The sequence below is a fragment of the Aotus nancymaae genome, unplaced genomic scaffold (genome assembly GCF_030222135.1).
Source record: "Aotus nancymaae isolate 86718 unplaced genomic scaffold, 86718_ANA_hifiasm-v0.15.2.pri h1tg000089l, whole genome shotgun sequence".
In the NCBI taxonomy this organism is placed as follows: domain Eukaryota; kingdom Metazoa; phylum Chordata; class Mammalia; order Primates; family Aotidae; genus Aotus; species Aotus nancymaae.
Window position 1 is genome coordinate 20,325,706 of NW_026988504.1, and position 21,292 is coordinate 20,346,997.

Sequence of the window (21,292 nt, forward strand, 5' to 3'; positions counted from 1 at the left end):
CAAAGTGCTGGGATTACAGATGTGAGCCCTGCCACCCAGCAAGAAGTCAGTTCTTAGTAGGGCTTGTGTTGTTTTTGTTTTTTCCCAAGTCTAGTTGATACTTGTGTCGTTTTTTTGAAACGTGTATTGTTTGTTCTGCTATTTTGCAGTAGTCACATTCTTAAAAAGACTGTATCAAAAATTGTGTTTAAAGGAAGGTTATTCAGATTGGCAAGCTTTTACTAGGAAGAAGTTAAATGCTGATGTATTTAGGTAACTCTAAATACTGAGCAACTTTATTCTAACTACAAAATAATCTTTCTTTTGTTATCACCTTCACTATCATTAACATAATTTTTAATACCTTTCCTTCATCTATAACACAATTATAATGATAAAGCCAATCAAATAAAGCAGATATGTTGTCCTGTCTTCTTATTCATTTGGTGCTTATTCTCCATTATCATTATCATCTAATTATGACTGTGAGAAGTCTCCATAACATAAACCATCCACATTATACTCATTTGACATTTTGAAAATTCAGGAGAAATACCTGTATATCAACCTAATACACTATTACATAGCCTTTTAAAATTGTAATTTCGAGGTCTATAAGTATAGGGGCATGCTTTTGATAATAGTAAGTGGGGAGGGGAAGAAAGCCAAACATGGCACTATGTATGCTATAATAATAATATAAAATATATATGCATTTGTACAAAAATGTGGAAATAGCATTGTTAGGAGTTCAGGCTTTAGAATCATTAAGGAAGGACCTGGTTAGAATCTTTATTAGCTGTATAACTTTAAGCAAGTTATTTAACTTCTCTAAGTTTCAGTTTTCTTATTTGAAATAAGGGTGATAATGGTACCTATGATTCCTCCAGGGATTAAATGAGATAATTTAGCAATGGTCTTGGCACATGTGTAATAACTACTCAGTAAAAATTAGCTTTTAAATCTAGAATATGGCAGGTATGGTGGCTCATACCTATAATCCCAGCACTTTGGGAAGCAGAAGTGGGAAGATTACTTGAGGCCAGGAGTTCGAGACCAGCCTGGCCAAGACCCCTCCCTGCCAAAAAAAAAAAAAACCCAATTAGCCAGGCATGGTGGTGTATGCCTGTAGTCCTAACTACTCAGGAGGCTGAGGTGGAAGGATCGCGTGAGCCTAAGGGTTCAAGGTTACCTACAGTGAGCTATGATCACACCATTGCACTCCAGCCTGGGCGACAGAGCAAGATGCTGTCTTTTAAATTAACAAAAATCTATATTGTAGTGATGGGTTTAGGGATGTGGTTTCTTTTTTCCTTATTATTATAGTTTTATTTGATTTGATTTTATTGTTTTGACTTATAAAAGTGACTCTTTAAAATGTTTTAATGGTCTGGGCATGGTGGCTCATACCTGTAATTGTAGCATTTTGGGAGGCCAAGATGGGAGGATTGTTTGAGGCTAAGAGTTTGAAACCAGCCTGGTCAACATAGTGAGACCACATCTCCACAAAAAATTAAAAATATATTAATATAAGTAGGCCAGGCATGGTAGCTCATGCCTGTGATCCCAGCACTTTGAGAGGCTGAGACGGGCAGATCACTTAAGGCCAGGAATTCAACACCAGTCTGGCCAACATGACAAAACCCAGTCTCTACTAAAAATGCAAAAAAATTAGCCAGGCATGGTGACACATGCCTGTAATTCCAGATACTTGGAAGGCTGAGGCACAAAAATTGATTGAACCCAGGAGGCAGAGGTTACAGTGAGCTGAGATTACACCACTGCACTCCAACCTGGGTGACAAAGCAAGACTGACTCAAAAGAGAAAAAATATATATAGGCTGGGCATGGTGGCTCAGGACAGATCACCTGAGGTCCGGAGCTCAAGACTAGCCTGACCAACATGGATAAACCCCGCCTCTACTAAAAATACAAAATTAGCCAGGTGTGGTGGCGCATGCCTGTAATCCCAGCTATTTGGTAGGCTGAGGCAAGGGAATTGCTTGAACCCTGGAGGTGGAGATTGCAGTGAGCCGAGATCATGCCATTGCAGTCCAGCCTGGGCAACAAGAGCAAAATACCATTTCAAAAAAAAAATGTGTATATATATACACACATATATAATATACTCTGTGTGTGTGTGTGTGTGTGTGTCTGGGCAGCATGGCAAAACTCCATCTCTACAAAAAATACAAAAATTAGTCATGCCTGGTGGTGTGCACCAGGATGATGGAGTAATTCCAGCTACTCAGGATGCTGAGGTAGGAGGATCAATCACTTGAGCCTGGGAGGTCGAGGCTGCAGTCAGCCGTGATTATACCACTGTACTCCAACCTGGGCAACAGAGTGAGATGCTGTCTTTAAAAAATAATAAAAATAATAAAATGCTTTAATGGCTAGGTGTTACAGTTCATGCCTATAGTCTCAGCTACTGTGGAGGCTGAGGCTTGGAAGATTGCTTGAACCCAGAAGTTTAAGGATGCAGTGAGCTATGATTGGTCTACTGCACTCCAGCCTGGGTGACAGAGTGAGACCCCAATTCAAAAAAACTGTTTTTTAATTAAAAATAAATAAATAAAATGATTTAATGGTTTTTATCATAACTGATACTTTTGTTCTCCCCTCTAAGACCACCAGTATTATTACACTGGTTTATTAAAATGCCAGATTCTGTACTTGTCCTTTTACTAATTGAACTGAATTAGCAACCTAATGTTTATGTCTTTAAAATTATACTTTGTTTTATACTTTCAGGTATGGTTTAGGAATGATTTATTACAAGCAAGAAAAATTCAGCCTCGCAGAAATGCATTTCCAAAAAGCACTTGATATAAACCCTCAAAGTTCAGTTTTACTTTGCCACATTGGAGTAGTAAGTAGCTTTCTAAACATTAATACTCTATTAATCTCCCTTTTGAAATATGTTTGTTATTGATTTAATTGCTATAATAAAATTTGGGGTTTTTTGCTGTTGAAACAGTATTCTGGAGTTTATTACAACTAAAAATACTACCCAATTGGCTTAGCCTAAGAAAAAAATCACACAATTGCCCTTATCCCCTGGGCAAGTCACTTCATTTCTCTGAGCTCTTCTATTTTATGAATGTCATGTACTACTTGCTTACCTCATAGGGTTGTTAATGTGACTCATATAAGAGATCTCCTGGCTGGGTACAGTGGCTCATGCCTGTAATCCCAGCACTTTAGGAGGCTGAGGCAGGTAGATCACCTGAGGTTGGGAATTCAAGACCAGCCTGGCCAACACAGTGAAACCTCGCCTTTACTAAAAATACAAAAATTAACTAGGCATGGTGGCACATGCATATAGACCCAGCTACTTGGGAAGCTGAGGCAGGACTTGCTTGAACCCGGGAGGAGGAGGTTGCTCTCAGTCGAGATAGAGCCATTGCACTACAGCAATGTGCAGAATCATTTTTATATTTACATTTTTTAAGTGTATCTGGTAACATTGTACCTTGGCTGGGTACAGTGGCTCATACTTGTAATCCCAGCACTTTGGGATGCCAAGGCGAGAGGATTGCTTGAGGACAGAAGTTCAAGACCAGCCTGGGCAACATAGCGAGACCCAATCTCTACCAAAAAATTTAAAGATTAGCCTGGGATGGTGGTGCACACCTGTGGTCTTGGCTTCTTGGGAGGCTGAAGCACAAGGATTGCTTGAGCCCAGTAGTTTAAGGCTGCTGTGAGCTAAGAAAGTGACACTGCACTCCGGCCTGGGCAACAGAATGAGACTCCATCTCTTAAAAGAAAATAAGTAAATCGTACTTTAATAGGAGAAAAGATAGGTACATTATATTTGTTTGCTTTTTAAAATCTCATTTATTAATTTCTGTTTAAGTACGGTACCTTAAGTTCTTGTTCTCATCTTCTCATCCCTTTCTCCCTCTCCCTCCCCCGACCTTCTCTCTTTTTTCCCCCTAGCAAGTTTGGTTTTTATGGGAATGGGCATACAGTGTCAGGAAATTATGTTAGTTTGAAATGTCACTATCTTGGGGAGAGTAGAATTCTAATTCTCTATTGACTGTACTGAAATTGACCATGATAATTTTCTTAAAAATCGACGTAGTTTAGCACCATAAGGCAGGACAAGAAAAAAGAAGTTGACAGTAACTTCTTTTATAGTTAGCTACTACACAAAATATCTAGAGATATGTCTACTTAAAATTATTTTGAGTTGTCATCACCTTATTTATTCGGTTCAAAATTGAGTATCTCTTGACACCTTTTGGTGAAGTTGAACATTTTTTTAAAAATAGGAATTCTTCCAAAGTTACTGTAGAACTGGTTGTTTTAAATTTTTGAGTGGTTTATTTGAAGAAATTGTCAGGTAAGAGGGTAAGCTTTTCTCTTTTAGAGAACTAGTATTTAGGTTCTCAATCCTGTGGGCAGAATATTTGCAAAGATCATTGCATAGATGAGTTTAGCAACCAGATGTTGGCCCTACCTACTGTCACATTCTTATTACTGTGATATTTGTTAAAGTTCCACAGCCACATTCATTCACCTCACTTTATTTTATTTTATTTTATTTTATTTTATTTTATTTTATTTTTTGAGGTGGAGTTTTAGTAGACACGGAGTTTCACTCCTGTTGCCCAGGCTTGAGTGCATTGGAACAACTTCAGGTCACTGCAACCTCTGCCTCCCAGGTTCAAATGATTCTTCTGCCTCAGCTTCCTGAGTATCTGGGATTACAGGTTCCCAACACCAAGCCCAGCTGATTCTTTGTATTTTTAGTAGAGACAGAGTTTCATCATGTTGGCCAGGCTGGTTTCAAACTCCTGACCTCAGATGATCCACCCATCTTGGCCTCCCAGAGCAGTGGGATTACAGGCATGAGCCACCATGCCCAACCCAGCCCACTTTATTTGTAATATATAATTTGTCCAAGGAGGAACATAGCAGAACATCTTTATATACATGTGAATGAATAGTGAGGTTTGGTACTGTTTTAAATCTTTTAAATTTTAAGTTACTTAAAATGTCTTAAATTATTTGCTTCCCAGTGTTAGAGATCAGTGATTTTCAAGTAAAGCAGAAAGATCATTTTTCAAATAAATTCCTAAAATATTGAAAATTTAATGGATCTGAGTAAAACAAGGTTTGTAAACAGGAATTTTTTTTTTTTTTGAGATGGAGTTTCGCTCTTGTTACCCAGGCTGGAGTGCAATGGCGCAATCTCGGCTCACCGCAACCTCCGCCTCCTGGGTTCAGGCAATTCTCCTGCCTCAGCCTCCTGAGTAGCTGGGATTACAGGCACGCACCACTGTGCCCAGCTATTTTTTTTTTTTTTTTTGCATTTTTTTTTAGTAGAGATGGTATTTCACCATGTTGAGCAGGATGGTCTCGATCTCTTGACCTGGTGATCCACCCACCTCGGCCTCCCAAAGTCCTGGGATTACAGGCGTGAGCCACCGCACCTGGCCGACAGGAATTTTTTTAATGCAGTTTTGAAAAGTCTAATATTTGAAAGACTGCATAAACCTGATGAAATGTGAATATTACCTGGCTAAATGGTACAGATCTTTTTATATGAATAGAACACCAAGGTTTTGCTTGCCTTTTAGACTTAAAAGTAACCAAGGCTGGGCGTAGTGGCTCACGCCTGTAATCCCAGCACTTTGGGAGGCTGAGGCGGGTGGATCACGAGGTCAAGAGATCGAGACCATCCTGGCCAACATGGTGAAACCCCGTCTCTACTAAAAAAAATACAAAAATTAGCTGGGCATGGTGGCGCGTGCCTGTAGTCTCAGCTACTCGGGAGGCTGAGACAGAGAATTGCTTGAACCCGGGAGGTGGAGGTTGCAGTGAGCCGAAATCACACCACTGCACTCCAGCCTGGCGCCTAGTGACAGAACGAGACTCTGTCTCAAAAAAAAAAAAAAAAAGTAACCAAATATCTGCTCTAAAGATAGAATATTAATTATCATCATAGATATATAATGAAGGACCAGAAGACCTAGATTTTGATCACAGAGCAAATTACTTAGGATCTCTGGACTTCAGTATTCTCATCTTTAGTGAAACAGTTGAACTAGAATTGGAAGCGATTTTAGAGATCATTTATTAATCATTTGGTAATCAATTACTAAATCCACTTACTACAGTGGACAACCTAGTTAGGCCCTACAACCTTATCTCTGATAATTTGATTATCTTTATGTTGGTTTTGAGTCACGTTGCTTTTCAGCCTTTCTTCATAAATATCAAGAGGGAGCATTAACATGATCTTTATTTCTTATAGGTTCAACATGCACTGAAAAAATCAGAGAAAGCTTTGGATACCCTAAACAAAGCCATTGTCATTGATCCCAAGAACCCTCTATGCAAATTTCACAGAGCCTCAGTTTTATTTGCAAATGAAAAATATAAAGTAAGTTATATATTTTAAGGGTCTTCAGTGTTGTATTGCTTAAAAACAACATTATTCCTCAATAAACTAAAAGTTACTTAATCTTAATCTGAGACATTTCTCCAGAGCTGTTAATTTCATTTTTTGTGATTTTTATTTCTTCATGAAATACTCATAGGAAGGATAGGTGTGTGGATATTTAGGAATATGTGGTTATCCCTTGTAAGGATTCCTTATATAGAAAGGCAATTTTTTCATCAGGGAGTTATCTTAAAGGTAAGACCTAAACCACCCCCTTAAGACCAAAATAAGTGAACAGATGAAAATAAATGTATGGGCTGGCACAGTGGCTCACACCTGTAATCCCAGAACTTTAGGAGGCCAAAGCAAGCAGATCATCTGAGGTCAGGAGTTCGAGTCCAGCCTGGGCAACATGGTGAAACCCCATCTCTACTAAAAATACAAAAAATTAGCCGGGCATGGTGGCAGGTGCCTATAAGTCCCAGCTACTCAGGAGGCTGAGGCAGGAGAATTGCTTGAACCCAGGAGGTGGAGGTTGCAGTGAGCCAAGATCATGCCACTGCATTCCAGCCTACTAAAACTACAAAAATTAGCTGGGCTTGCTGTCGCACTCCTGTAATCCCAGCTACTTGGGTGGCTGAGGCATGAGAATCACTTAAACCCAGGAGGCAGAGGTTGCTGTGAGCCCACATTACACCACTGCACTCCAGCCTGGGCAACAGAGGAAGACTGTCTCAAAAAAAAATAAATTTTTTTTAAAGCTTATTTTAAATCTAATAAACCCTTTTCAACTTTTAGCTACTCTTTGAGGTACTATAATTGTAATTCAGTATTTGTTTTTATGTATTTGCTTTATTGTACCTCTTTAGATATGTAGTCAGTTTCTTCCGTTGAAGGATTTTATTTTATTTTATTTTATTTTATTTTATTTTATTTTATTTTATTTTATTTAGTAGATATGGGGTTTCACCATGTTGGTCAGGCTGGTCTCGAACTCCTGACCTCATAATCCACCTGCCTTGACCTCCCAAAGTGCTGGGATTACAGGCATGAGCCACCACGCCTGGCCCAAAAAAGATTTCTTTAAAGTAATGAGTCTCAAAGTGTGGTCTGGGAACTTCTGGGGGTCCCTAAAACCCTTCGAAGGAATCCTAGAGGTCAAAGCTATTTTTACAATAGTATCTTGACATTATTTACCTTTTCATTCTCATTCTGTCCCAAATGGACAGTAGAATTTTTCAAAAATTACATAATACATGATATCAAAACATTAAATGGAGAAGCAGATAGATGTGAGAATCTGGCTGTCTTCTATTAACAGACTTGCAAAAGTGTTAATGCCACTCTTCTCAATGACTTTTTGTTCTGAAAAATTATATAGTTATTTTTCATTAAAAAATAAATTACTGGGCTAGGCACAGTGGCTCACAACTGTAATTCCAGCACTTTGGGAGGCTGATGCAGGCAGATCACTTGAGGTCAGGAGTTGGAGACAAGCCAACATGGCGAAAACCCATCTCTACTGAAAATTCAAAAATTAGCCAGGTATGGTGGCATAAACCTGTAATCCCAGTTACTCAGGAAACTGAGGCAGGAGAATTGCTTGAACCTGGGAAGCGGAGGTTGCAGTGAGCGGAGATTATGCCATTGCACTCCAGCCTGGATGACAGAGCAAGACTCTATCTCAATAAATAAAAATAGATCAACTGACAGATAGATAGATAGATAATCAAAAAGCAAGAATTGTCACCACCTGCATATTTCACAAAGAGAGGGGTGTGTGTGTGTGTGCGCACACGCGTTTAGTGTACTAGAGTGCCTGCCATTTCTTAGTACCTATTGTCATATAAGTATGCATTTTATTTTCACAGCAATAAGAACTGATGCAACAGGCCGGGCGCAGTGGCTCACGCCTGTAATCCCAGCACTTTGGGAGGCCGAGGCGGGTGGATCACGAGGTCAAGAGATCAAGACCATTCTGGTCAACCTGGTGAAACCCCGTCTCTACTAAAAATACAAAAAAAAATAGCTGGGCACGGTGGTGCATGCCTGTAATCCCAGCTACTTAGGAGGCTGAGGCAGGAGAATTGCCTGAACCCAGGAGGCGGAGGTTGCGGTGAGCCGAGATCGCACCATTGCACTCCAGCCTGGGTAACAAGAGTGAAACTCCATCTCAAAAAAAAAAAAAAAAAAAAGAACTGATGCAATAAGGAAGTATATTGGTTGAGATTTTGTTAGCTTTTATGAAGATGATTTGGGAAATCGAATAAGTAAAAATACTTGCTTGGTCAAAACTTCCAAACATTTTGCTACTTTAAGGTTTTTCTTTGCCTTTTTCAGTCTGCTTTACAAGAACTTGAAGAATTGAAACAAATTGTTCCCAAAGAATCCCTCGTTTACTTCTTAATAGGAAAGGTAAAGACTGGGGCCATGGTCCCAAACTGTGACTTTCATAGCAAATATTGACCTTTTATATTTTATAAGAATAAATATACTTACCGTACAGTATCTATTGAGAAAATTCAACTAAACCTCCAAACTGAGTGCTCTGGGAATAACAGATTTAGTTCTTAACACTTAAGAAAATGATATCCTAGCTGGGCATGGTGCCTCACGCCTATAATCCCAGCACTTTGGGAGGCCTAGGCAGGTGGATTGCCTGAGGTCAGGAGTTCGAGACCAGCCTGAGCAACATAGTGAAACGCAGCCTCTACTAAAAATATAAAAAATTAGCTGGGCATGGTGGCACTCACCTATAATCCCAGTTACTCGGAAGGCTGAGGCACGAGAATCACTTGAACCAGGAGGCAGAGGTTGCCATGAGCCAAGACTGGACTACTGCACTCCAGCCTGGGCGAGAGAACAGGATTCTGTCTAAATAAATAAATAAGTAAGAAGAACATTAATGGCACTGTATTGTCTTGATTAGGAAAAATGGCTTCTGAGATTCCCAAGGCCAGACTAGTCAGTTTTTTACAGACTGGCCCCCCAGATGCCAATTAGTTAAGGTGCCTGTAGACAGTTGTTAAGAGTTTATATATATAACTCCATTTAAAATCACTGTAAATGAAAGTTAATTAAGCAGTTTATAATCCATTTAATCCCATTATCATTGTTCCAGTCAGAGTGATATTTATTGGAAACTTACTACCTGAAAGATAGAAGCAAGAAATTCTGAAAATAACATCTGATTATATTAAAAGGAACACAAAAGCTAGTATGAGTTCATCTGTAAGATGAAAGTGTCCTACCCTTAGAATGAGTTTAGAGCACGTACACCAGGAGCCTAATTTAAATTATAAATATTTAGAATTTTAGGGGCCAGGCGCAGTGGCTCACACCTGTTGTAATCCCAGCAGTTTGGGAGGATCACCCTAGGTCAAGTGTTCGAGACCAGCCTGGCCAACATGGCAAAACCCTGTCTCTACTAAAAATACAAAAATTAGCTGGACTTGGTGGCAAGCACCTATAATCCCAGCTACTCAAGAGGCTGAGGCAAGAGAATCACTTGAACCTGGAAGGTAGAGGTTGCAGTGAGCTGAGATTGTGCTACTGCACTCCAGCCTGGGCAACAGAGTGAGACTCCATCTCAAAAAAATAAATTAAATAAATAAATATTTAGAATTTTATAGTTGAAGCTCACAACTTAATGAAAAATGTAGTGCTGCTGTTTATTTTTAGGTTTACAAGAAGTTAGGTCAAACGCACCTCGCCCTGATGAATTTCTCTTGGGCTATGGATTTAGATCCTAAAGGAGCCAATAACCAGATTAAAGAGGCAATTGATAAGCGCTATCTTCCAGATGATGAGGAGCCAATAACCCAAGAAGAGCAGATCAGTAAGTATCATACATATGATTTTGAATATTTAGAAACTTACCTTTTTGCATAAGGATTTGTAGGCTACTCTTTTATTTTTCTAACCATGGTGTTTTCATTATACCAAATTTTGGGAAATTGAACAGGGTGATGTAATAACAAAATGCATAGAGAGTCAGGTAATTAGTCTGTTCTTGGATCTAGTTTGCTGTATGACTTTGACAAATTCATTGCTAATTTTTACCTGGACCCTCAATTTATGTTTGAATATGTAACCAGTACTGTTTTATCTGCTTCATAAGAATGTAGTTTTTTAAATAAGAGGATGGAGAAATTTCTGACAAGATAAATTCTGATCAGATGCGTTTGTTCCAGAAAACTTGGTGAAAGGCTTTAATTAAAATTATAAGCCGACCGGGTGCGGTGGCTCACGCCTGTAATCCTAGCACTTTGGGAGGCCGAGGTGGGTGGATCACCTGAGGTCAGGAGTTCAAGACCAGCCTGGCCATCATGGTGAAACCCCATCTTAAAAAAAAAAAAAATTGGGCTGGGCGCGGTGGCTCACACCTGTAATACCAGCACTTTGGGAGGCCAAGGCGGGTGGATCACGAGGTCAAGAGATCGAGGCCATTCTGGTCAACATGGTGAAACCTCGTCTCTACTAAAAATACAAAAAATTAGCTGGGCATGGTGGTGCATGCCTGTAATCCCAGCTACTCAGGAGGCTGAGGCAGGAGAATTGCTTGAACCCAGGAGGCGGAGGTTACGGTGAGCCGAGATCGCGCTATTGCACTCCAGCCTGGGTAACAAGAGCGAGACTCCGTCTCAAAAAAAAAAAAAAAAATTATAAGCCATGGGGCCAGGCACAGTGGCTCACATCTGTAATTCCAACACTTTGGGAGGCCAAAGTGGGTGGATCACCTGAGGTTAGGAGATCCAGACCAGCTGGCTGACGTGGTGAAACCCTGTCTCTACTAAAAATATATAAATTAGCTGGCCGTGGTGGCAGGAGCCTATAATCCCAGCTACTTGGGAGGCTGAGGCAGGAGAATCACTTGAACCCAGGAGGCAAAGGCTGCAATGAGCCGAAATCACACCGTTGCACTCCAGCCTGGGTGACAAGAGCAAAACTCTGTCTCAAAAAAAAAAAAAAAAATTATAAGCCAGGTATCATTTTGGCTTGTGTATGTAATCCCAGCTACTCAGGAGACAGAGGTGGGAGGATTGCTTGAGCCTAGGATTTCATAACTATCCTGGGCAGATAGTGAGACCCTGTCTCTAAACAAATTTTAAAAATTAGCTGGGTATGGTAGTACACATCTCTAGTCCCAGCTACTTGAGAGGCTGAGGCAGGAGGATCATAGCAATTGAGTCCAGGAGTTTGAGGGTGCAGTGAGCTGTGATTGTGCCACTGCACTCCAACCTAGCTAGGTGACAGAGCAAGATAGATATATATCGGGGGGCGGGAGAGAGAGAGAGAGAGAGATTCCCTATAAACCTTTTGAAACTGAAGTTTATAATCTATGTTTCTATGGACTAGCATGGAGTATCCTTAAAGTGGACTCCATGATTGGAGGTTGGGGGAAATGTCCATTTTTTTTTTTAATGTTTCAGAGAACTAGCTAGTTGTAATTTCTAGGGCAGGAATAAGGAACTCATTAGGGAGAGGCAGTTTGGGTAGTTAAAACCTTAAAGGTAAAATGCAATAAACTAATATCAGACCTATTATAAAATTAGGGAACTTGAATTCTGTTTTACTAAAGGATATGAGGACTTTTAAGGGCCTTTAGTTAGGGTTTTATCTCTCTGAATATAATACAATTTTTTATCTCTCTGAATATAATACAATTTTTCTTACTTGTTTTCATGAACCAAAAAGATGTATTTGTCAGAAACCTTACTGTAGACTTTGGTTTTATTTTTAAAGTGGGAACAGATGAATCCCAGGAGAGCAGCATGACAGATGCGGATGACACACAACTTCATGCAGCTGAAAGTGATGAATTTTAACTTCTGGAAATCAGACTTTTACAACTGGATGTGTGACTAGTGCTGACATGTTTCTTGTCCCTCCATATATACTGAGTCTTTACTCTTGAGCCGACTCTGAGTCATCATCCATCACTTATACCATGAGTGTGCCACTTTCATTGGACCCTGACTGTATACAGAATGAAAGGCAGTGCAATATATAGCTGCTAACAAGACTGGCTCTTCTACCAGTATGAATGACAATTTACAGGGGGTAGGGTGGGGAACTTTTCTGTTTTTCTTTAATCTCCCTTTGTTTGAAAGCTATCATGGAAGGAAGAGTTATGTTTTATCTTGAAGGAACCATTAGATATGGAAAATAGTGATGAACCAGAATTTCTTGGTTGCTTTTTCAAAAATTTGTTTTTATTTGGTCCTGTTCCTGATAAACAGAGTAACTGACCTTCATTTCTAGGTTCTTCAAGAATGGTGTTTGCAAGTGCCAGATGGAACAATAAAAGACATTGCCTATAACAGTAACTTGATTGCCAAGGAATGTAAATTACCTTAAACTTGCAGTGTCTCCTATAAACAAATGTAATGGGCATATTGGGACTCGTATGTAGGAATCAAATATCCCTCCATACAGTGTACACTTATTCTTGGCAAGAATGCTTTAATGTCTAACCGAGGATTTTATTCATCTTGCTTCAAAGTGTTGATCATTGTTGTCTTGGTATTGCAAACTTTAAAACTGGTTCTTACCATATTGCCTCTTCTCTTTGAGCTCTGTGGGATCACCTTTAACATTCAGAGATGATAGAGTGGTTCCCCACTGAGTAGCCAAAACAAGGCCCTTAACAACCACTTAAGTTCACCATATCAATCAGAGTAAGAACGCTAAAGTGGAGAGACTTTAAGAGATCATGATAGTGAAAGCCTTAATATAATCAGAATTGTACCATAACCTTGAATCTTTATTTGTTCAAGACATTATCCCTTTGTCTTTTCTGAGTGTTTAAGCAGAGCGAAGAATGTGTGGTTACCCTTGGGTGAGATCATTTCCATTCTTTTTGGCTCTCTGCTTCAGATTTTTTCAGTAGTGTGAGTCACCAAAACATTTACTAAGAGTAATTGGGGTTAGGATATTGAAAATTTTAGCTTGGGGGAAAAAAACATTCTTATGAGGAGATAGGTTCTCTCCTGAGTTTGTCATAATATAGATTGGTGTCTTTGGGAAATGGCCACAATTTTAAGGATCTAATTATGCATATAAAATGATAATTATTGGTATTCCACAGCAACAGATTTAAACAGTCTTAAATTGTGTATCTCCTTTATTGTAATGTATTGATATTTTTAGAGAAACTTTAGTTGTTAACATTTTATTAAGTGCCAATGTCAGAATATAACAAATTATAGTTTCTTATAAATGACAGGCCTACCGTTATTATTTTGGATTATTTGATGAAGGACAAACTTACCTATATTTGTTAGTCAAGCTGTGAAAATAAGGTGGATTACAAAAGATGTGAAAAAAATTTTAGCCTGTAGACTCAGTAATTTTCTATAATTTACTGTTAATCTCATTTGAACATGGATTAGATACAATTATAAGTTAATTTAAGTCGGGGTCTTTAGATATCAGGTGCCAGAGAGATATTTAACAGAATTCCGTACCTAAATTTGGGTATATGTACTGTCTAAAAAAGTAATTTTTTTAAAAAAGGAACAGTTGGGAGAAAATGAATATAATTAAAAATTCCCAGAGGCTAGCACTTGGATTCTAACAAATATGCTATTGTATTATCCATTAGTTCTGTAATATTTAATTTTAGATTATTTTATGTTTTTAATTGGCAGAGCACAAGGTGCTGTATAACAGTATCATATTTAGAGTTTTATAGAAAGCTTCAACCTGAGTTCTGCATTATAAAGCCTGAAGAAAGCTAAGCTTAGAACATAATTTGCTGAAGTATAATTATCTTTTTGTAGTAGAAATTTATGTCCTGTGCCAGAGATGAGAGTCTTTCTGATACTGATTTTTTGAGACCAAGGATAAAAGGATAGTTTTGTAAGACACACCATGGCAATGGCTGGTTGAGGGACACTTTCCGCCCAAGCTTGGCCTGATTTTATTTTTCCTCATACCTACTTTCAAAGTCATTTAGGTATTTGAAACCTTATTTCCCACCTAGTAACACTTTGTGGCTTTTGCAGTTTCTTTTTTTTTCTTTGTTTTGTCTTGTTTTGTTTTTTGCATGGAATGGGGATCAAACAACCAGAAGAACACATTTTGATCAAGCAAAATGTTTGCTTCAAACATCAGAAGTTTCTTTTACAGAAATTAAACTAAGTAGTTTGACATCCTTTTCTCTGTTTCACACATATATTAGATTGGTGCATAAGTAAGTAATTGTGGTTTTTGTCATTTCTTTTATAGCAAAACCTGCAACTACTTTTGCACCAGCCTAATACATATATATATATATATATATATATATATATGCGCACACACACTTGTTCCGAAGTTATATTGTGGCCTTGGGTTTGTTTTTCCCCTTGGAAATGGTTCTTAACTCTGGGATTTTAGAAGGTTAGAATGTTTTTTCAAGAGAACAGTGGTACTCAGAATAATGAAAGGTGGTCCCTACTTTTTCTGTATTTATCACTTAAAATTTTTAATTTTTCGAAGAACTACAAGTAACATTTGAACCATGCTGCTGTTGTACCTTAAACAAAAACTCAGTGATAACCAGTATTTAGTCTATTAAAAATGCTCTTTTTGAAGAAAAAAGTTTGGAAGTCTCTGATTAGCCAGAGTATAGTATGGGTCTTCACTGAGAAATATGGTGACCCATTTTCTTTGTGAAAACCTGGGAAAATGCAAGTGTGGGTGTGATGTGTGTGTTCTGTTTGCATTGAAATAATGTAATTTTGTGTCTTCTTTTTGCTTTAACTGACTTATTTCAGATATTGTACAGTCTTGTGGGGGAAAGTCTTTTCTGTTAATATATTTGCAATTCATTAAAGGATATGGAAAATCCAAATAAATTACTTTTAAAAGCAATTTATAATCAAGTTGTTAAAGCTATATGAAAGCTGTGCCATCTGTATTTTAATAATAAGGCACAGAAAAATAAGGAGAGATTCAGTTTTATGTTCCACAAAAATCTAGGGCAATGTTTATCTGATTTTTTAAAATTTACACTCTTTTAATATATTTATATTTTTAAATGGTCATATTCTTTTTTAGCATTATTTGGAATATCAAAATAAATACTATGACAAAAACAATGGTAATTTTTAGAATACATTTTTTTCAAACTGCATAAGCCCCTTAGCAGCTGCGAATCTGCAAGTCAACTGCTTATTCTTTGATCACTTGATTTCTGAAATTTCTTCAAAAGGGACATAAAGGTTTTTTGTTCCAATTAGAATCTGTTTAAAGAGGTCAGGATCTGAAAGAAGAAAGATGTAGAAACTAAATTTTACTCTAATTTGAATGGAGGTTTTTTTTGTTTGTTTTTTTTTGGTATCTTGGAGAAAGTACAGAGAGCTGAAGGGTTTTATTCAGACTTGAAGAAAAGGTAGTAACAGGGAAAAACACGAAGGTGGGATGAGCTGAGCACATCCAAGGGGAATGACACAGACTTCATAACCTTCCCTGGGACCTGCCATTTAATGTCAGCTGAACAAGGATAAACAGCAGCTTAGACGTGGAACTATTCTTTGACTTGTCTAACTGACAACTCATGGTTCATAAAGGTTCAGTATAGGTTTTATTTTTCTTTGTAAGTGCAAACTTTGTTAAAAGGCTTTGTTTACTGAGATCCTGCTCTATGGATTGTTACCTGCTTCATGGATGGTTTTCTCAATCCTCAACACTGGAAGGTAGGTATTACTCCATTTTTACAAAAGAGAAAACAGGCTTAGCTATTAAATGATACAACTGGGCACTTTTGGCATTAACATATGTTCAGAATCTTATATTTTAGTTTTGGACTTCCTCTGGAGGTTTCATGTCATATTTAATGGTAACTGTAAGTTGTTTTCTCTAGCTTTTTTTTTTTTTAGACAGTCTTGCTCTGCCCCTGGAGCCTGGGGTGCAGTAGTATATTAGCTCACTGCAGCCTTGAAATCCTGGACTCAAGCAATCCTCCCACCTCAGCCTCCCAAGTAGCCAGGACGACAGGCATGCACCACCACACCTGGCTCATTTTTTATTTTTAATTTTTGTAGAGACAGGGTATTACTATGTTGCCCAGGCTGATCTCAAACTCCTGGCCTCAAGCGATCCTCCCACCTCAGCTTCCCAAATCACTAGGATTATAGGCATGAGCCATCTCACCCAGCCCTCTCTAGCATTTTTAAATACATAGTCTATTGTAGGATAACATCGATGTCCAAGTTTTACAGAGGAAACTATTATCAATCATTCAGATCTGCTGTATAATCCTTTGTTGGGGCTTTGATCTATATACTGCTTCTATACTCTTCCGGCACTGAAATTGGAATATATTTTCCCTCTTTGAGTAGCTAGAATTTGCTTTAAAGTAAGAAAATTATAAATCTTCAATTTTCTTTCAGTTCTTGCATTCTTATTAACAATTTCCTCTATCACAAGTATCCTTTTTTTTTTTTTTTTTGTGAAGATAGAATCTTGCTCTGTTACTTAGGCTAGAATGCAGTGGCACAATCACGGCTCACTGCAGCCTCCATCTCCCAGGTTGAAGCAGTTCTCCCACCTCAGCCTCCCAAGTAGTTGAGACCAACAGGCATGCCCCACCACTCCCGGCTAATTTTTGTATTTTCGTAGAGAGGATTTTGCCATGTTGCTCAGACTGGTCTCAAACTCATGGGCTCAAGCAGTTCGCCCACCCCAGCCTCAAGCATTCTTTTAGTATTCAACACTGTTAAAGAAAAATGTGGGCCGGGTGCAGTGGCTCACGCCTATAATCCCAGCACTTTTGGGAGGCTGAGGCGGGTGGATCACGAGGTCAAGAGATCGAGACCATCCTGGTCAACATGGTGAAACCCTGTCTCTACTAAAAATACAAAATTAGCTGGGCATGGTGGCGCAGCCTGTAGTCCCAGCTACTCGGGAGGCTGAGGTAGGAGAATTGCTTGAACCCAGGAGGCAGAGGTTGTGGTGAGCCGAGATCGCGGTGAGCCTAGATCGCGCCATTGCACTCCAGCCTGGGTAACAAGAGCGAAACTCTGTCTCAAAAAAAAAAAAAAAGAAAAGAAAAATGTGGCCGGGCATGGTGGCTCACGCCTGTAATCCCAGCACTTCAGGAGGCCAAGGCAGGCAGATCACAAGGTCAGGAGATTGAGACGACCATCCTGGCCAACACGGTGAAAGCCTGTATCTATTAAAAATACACACTTTGGGAGGCCGAGCTGGGTGGATCACAAGGTCAAGAGATCGAGACCATCCTGGTCAACACGGTGAAACCCCGTCTCTACTAAAAATACAAAAAATTAGCTGGGCATGGTGGCGCGTGCCTGTAATCCCAGCTACTCAGGAGGCTGAGGCAAGAGAATTGCCTGAACCCAGGAGGCGGAGGTTGCGGTGAGCCAAGATTGTGCCATTGCACTCCAGCCTGGGTAACAAGAGCAAAACTCCGTCTCAAAAAAAAAAAAAAAATACAAAAATGAACTGGGCATAGTGGTGCATGCCTGTAGTCTCAGCTACTGGGGAGGCTGAGGCAGGAGGATAGCTTGAACCCGGGAGGCAGAGGTTGCAGTGAGCTGAGATCACGCCACTGCACTCCAGCCTGGCAACAAAGCAAGCTCTGCCTCAAAAAAAAAGAACAAGAAAAATGTAGGCCAGGTGTTGTGGCTCACACCTATAATCCCAACACTTTGGGTGGACGAGATGAGTGGACTGCTTGAGTCCGAGTTAGAGACCAGCCTGGGTAGCATAAAAAGACCCCATCTCTTTAAAAAAGAAAAGAAAAGAAAAGAAAAAATATATATAGGCTGAGCACCGTGGCTCATGCCTGTAAAGTTAGCACTTTTGGAGGCTGAGGGTGATGGATCACTTGAGCTAAGGAGTTCAAGACCAGCCTGGGTAACATAGTGAGACCCCATCTTTACAAAAAAAAAAAATGTGTAAAAACTAGGCAGGCATGGTGGAGTGCACCTCTGATCCCAGCTAGTTGGGAGGCTAAGGTAAGAGGATCACTTGAGCATTAGAAGTTGAGGCTGCAATGAGCCGTGATGGGACTGCTGCACTCCAGCCTGGGTGGCAGAGCAAGACCCTCTCAAAGGAAAAAGGAAAAATGTATTTATGACACTTGCTAAAGATCATAAGGCACAAAAGGGGGCCATGAGCATAGGTATAGGGCCTACCACAATGGGATCTTACAGTATGGGAGAGAGACTGGACTCTGATTAAACAGGGACAAGTGGAGATTTATATCCAAGAAACAGTGGGGTCAGTCGATGGAAAATTACTAAGAGAAAACATCAATGATAAGGGGTTTCTGGCTAAACTGACTTGATAGGATTATTGCTGGAAGCCAACTATGTTGTTAAGATATCAAAGGTGGGAGATTTTTGCTAAAATGATTTAACAGGATTTTTTTTTTTCAAACTGTATTCTACAAGGTCAGAGAGGGAAGCCCAAGATCAGGCCTAATCAGAAAGGAATCAGGAGCCTGCCTAAGTTTTGGTGAAAGGAGAGTCTTGTCAACAACATCATCGACAGAATTTTCAATTGAGAGTTAAAGCTGTATTTGAATCCCAAACAAGTTTAGGGAAAGAAAAAAACTGTATTTAAAAATTCAAATTCCTGAAAATGCAAAATTAAGTTTGAATTAAAAAAAAGGAGTGCTTTGGGAGGCTGAAGCAGGAGGATCCTTTTGAGGCCAGGATTTCAAGATCAGCCTGGGCAAGGTAGGGATACCCCATCTCTACCAAAAAAAAAAAAATAATAGAAAAATTAGCTGGGCATGGTCGCACGTGCCTTTAATCCCAGCTACTTGGGAGGCTAAGGTGAGAGAATCATCTGAGCTGGGGGAGATTGAGGCTGCAGTGAGCCATGATTATGCCACTGCACTCCAGCCTGGGTGACAGAGCCAGCACTTTGGGATCACGAGGTCAGGAGTTCAAGACCATCCTGGCCAAAATGGTGAAACCCCGTCTCTACTAAAAATACAAAAATTTGCTGGGCATGGTGGCAGGTACCTGTAATCCCAGCTACTCAAGAGGGTGAGGCAGAGAATTTCTTGAACCCGGGAGGCAGAGGTTGCAGTAAGCCGAGATCATGCCACTGCACTCCAGCCTGGGTGATAGAGTGACACTCTCTCTCTCAAAAAAAAAAGAATAGGTTTACTGTGACCAATTTTGATAACATTTCTTTTTAGCCAAGTTTATTGACCAAGAATGACCAGTTTAGATAAATCATGGTCCAGCCCAAATTTCTTCTTAAAATAACATTTTAAATGAATAAAGTAAAGGATGTATACTCAACAAGTTAGGAACAGAAGGAAATTTCCTTAATTTAAATAAAGAGCATCTATTAACAACGCACAGCTAATAGTTATTGTTTTTCTTTTTTCAGACAGGGTCTCATTCTGTCACCCAGACTGAAGTGCAGTGGCGCGATCTCTGCTTACCACAACCTCCGCTTCCCAGGCTCAAGCGATTCTCTTGCCTCAGCCTCCCAGATAGCTGGGATTATAGTTGCATACCACTAGCACCGGTCTAATTTTTGTATTTTTGGTAGAGATGGGATTTCACCACGTTGGCCAGGCTAGTATTAACTCCTGACCTCAAATGAACCACCCACCTTAGCCTCCCAAAGTGCTGGGATTACAGGCTTCAGCCATCTCGCCTGGCCCTTCAGCTAATGCTTAATGATTGGTTGGGCGTGGTGGCTCACGCCTGTAATCTCAGCACTTTGGGAGGCTGAGGCAGGCAGATCACCTGAGTTCAGGAGTTCAAGACCAGCCTGGCCAACATGGTGAAACCCTGTCTTTAAAAAAATAATAATAATAATGATAAAAGACTGTAAGTTTTTCTCCTAAAATCAAGAAGATGACGAAGATATTCACTCTTGTCACTTCTATTCAATATTATACTTAAATTTCTTTCTTTCTCTCTTTCTTTCTTTGAGATGGAGTTTCCCTCTTGTTGCCCAGGCTGGAGTGCAATGGCACAATCTTGGCTCACTGCAACCTCCGCCTTCTGGGTTCAAGTGATTCTCCTGCCTCAGCCTCACGAGTAGCTAGGATTACAGGTGCCATCACCATGCCCAGCTTATTTTGTATTTTTTAGTAGAGATGGGGTTTCTCCGTGTTGGTCAGGCTCGAACTCCCTACCTCAGGTGATCCACCCGCCTTGGCCTCCCACAGTGCTGGGATTACAGGCGTGAGCCATCTCGCCTGGCCTACACTTAAATTTCTAGCCAAGACAATTAGCAAGAAAAAGATATAAAAGGCATACAAATTGGAAAGGAAGAAATAAAGCCATCTGTATTTGCATAATGACATGATCTTGTATTTAGGAAATCTAAGGAATCCATAAAACGGTTAAAACAAGTAAACAAATTCAGCAAAGTTGCAGGTATAAGAGTGATATAAAAAAATTGGCAGGGCATAGTGGCTCACGCCTGTAAATCCAGCACTTTAGGAGATCAAGGCAGGCAGATCACCTGAGGTCAGGAGTTTGAGACCAGCCTGGCCAACATGGCGAACCCCGTCTCTGCTAAAAATACAAAAATTGCCAGGCATGGTAGCTCATGCCTGTAATCCAAGCACTTTGGAGGCCAAGGCGGGCAGATCACCTGAGGTCGGGAATTCAAGACCAGCCTGACCAACATGGTGAAACTCCGTCTTTTTAAACAAATAAATAAATAATTTTTTAAAAAAATTATCTGGGCATGGTGGTGGGCGCCTGTAATCCCAGCTGCTTGGGAGGCTGAGGCAGAAGAATCACTTGAACCCTGTGAGGCAGAGGTTGCCGTGAGCCAAGATCACTCCATTGTACTCCAGCCTGGGAGAAAAGAGCAAAATTTCATCTCAAAAAAATACAAAATAAAAAAATCAATTGTATTTTTATACACTAACAATTAGCAAGCTGAAAATGAAACTCGGAAAATTCACTTTATAAAGACAGGAAT

General features: G+C 39.7%; 1 protein-coding gene across 4 annotated transcripts in view; it reads left to right on the forward strand.

Annotated features, from left to right (window-relative positions):
• The window catches only part of CDC27 (cell division cycle 27), a 71,053-nt gene extending 55,594 nt beyond the window's left edge, over positions 1 to 15,459 (forward strand). For 2 of the 4 annotated variants that reach the window (XM_012444087.2, XM_012444088.3), the window contains exons 15-19: positions 2,734 to 2,851; positions 6,245 to 6,373; positions 8,714 to 8,788; positions 10,055 to 10,211; positions 12,119 to 15,459. In XM_012444087.2, the coding sequence (XP_012299510.1) occupies positions 2,734 to 2,851; positions 6,245 to 6,373; positions 8,714 to 8,788; positions 10,055 to 10,211; positions 12,119 to 12,201 (562 nt within the window). In that variant the 3' untranslated portion in view covers positions 12,202 to 15,459. The remainder of the gene's footprint in view (positions 1 to 2,733; positions 2,852 to 6,244; positions 6,374 to 8,713; positions 8,789 to 10,054; positions 10,212 to 12,118) is intronic. The other 2 variants (XM_021673738.2, XM_064369412.1) reach the window with 1 other exon arrangement.
• The last annotated feature ends 5,833 nt before the right edge of the window (positions 15,460 to 21,292 follow it).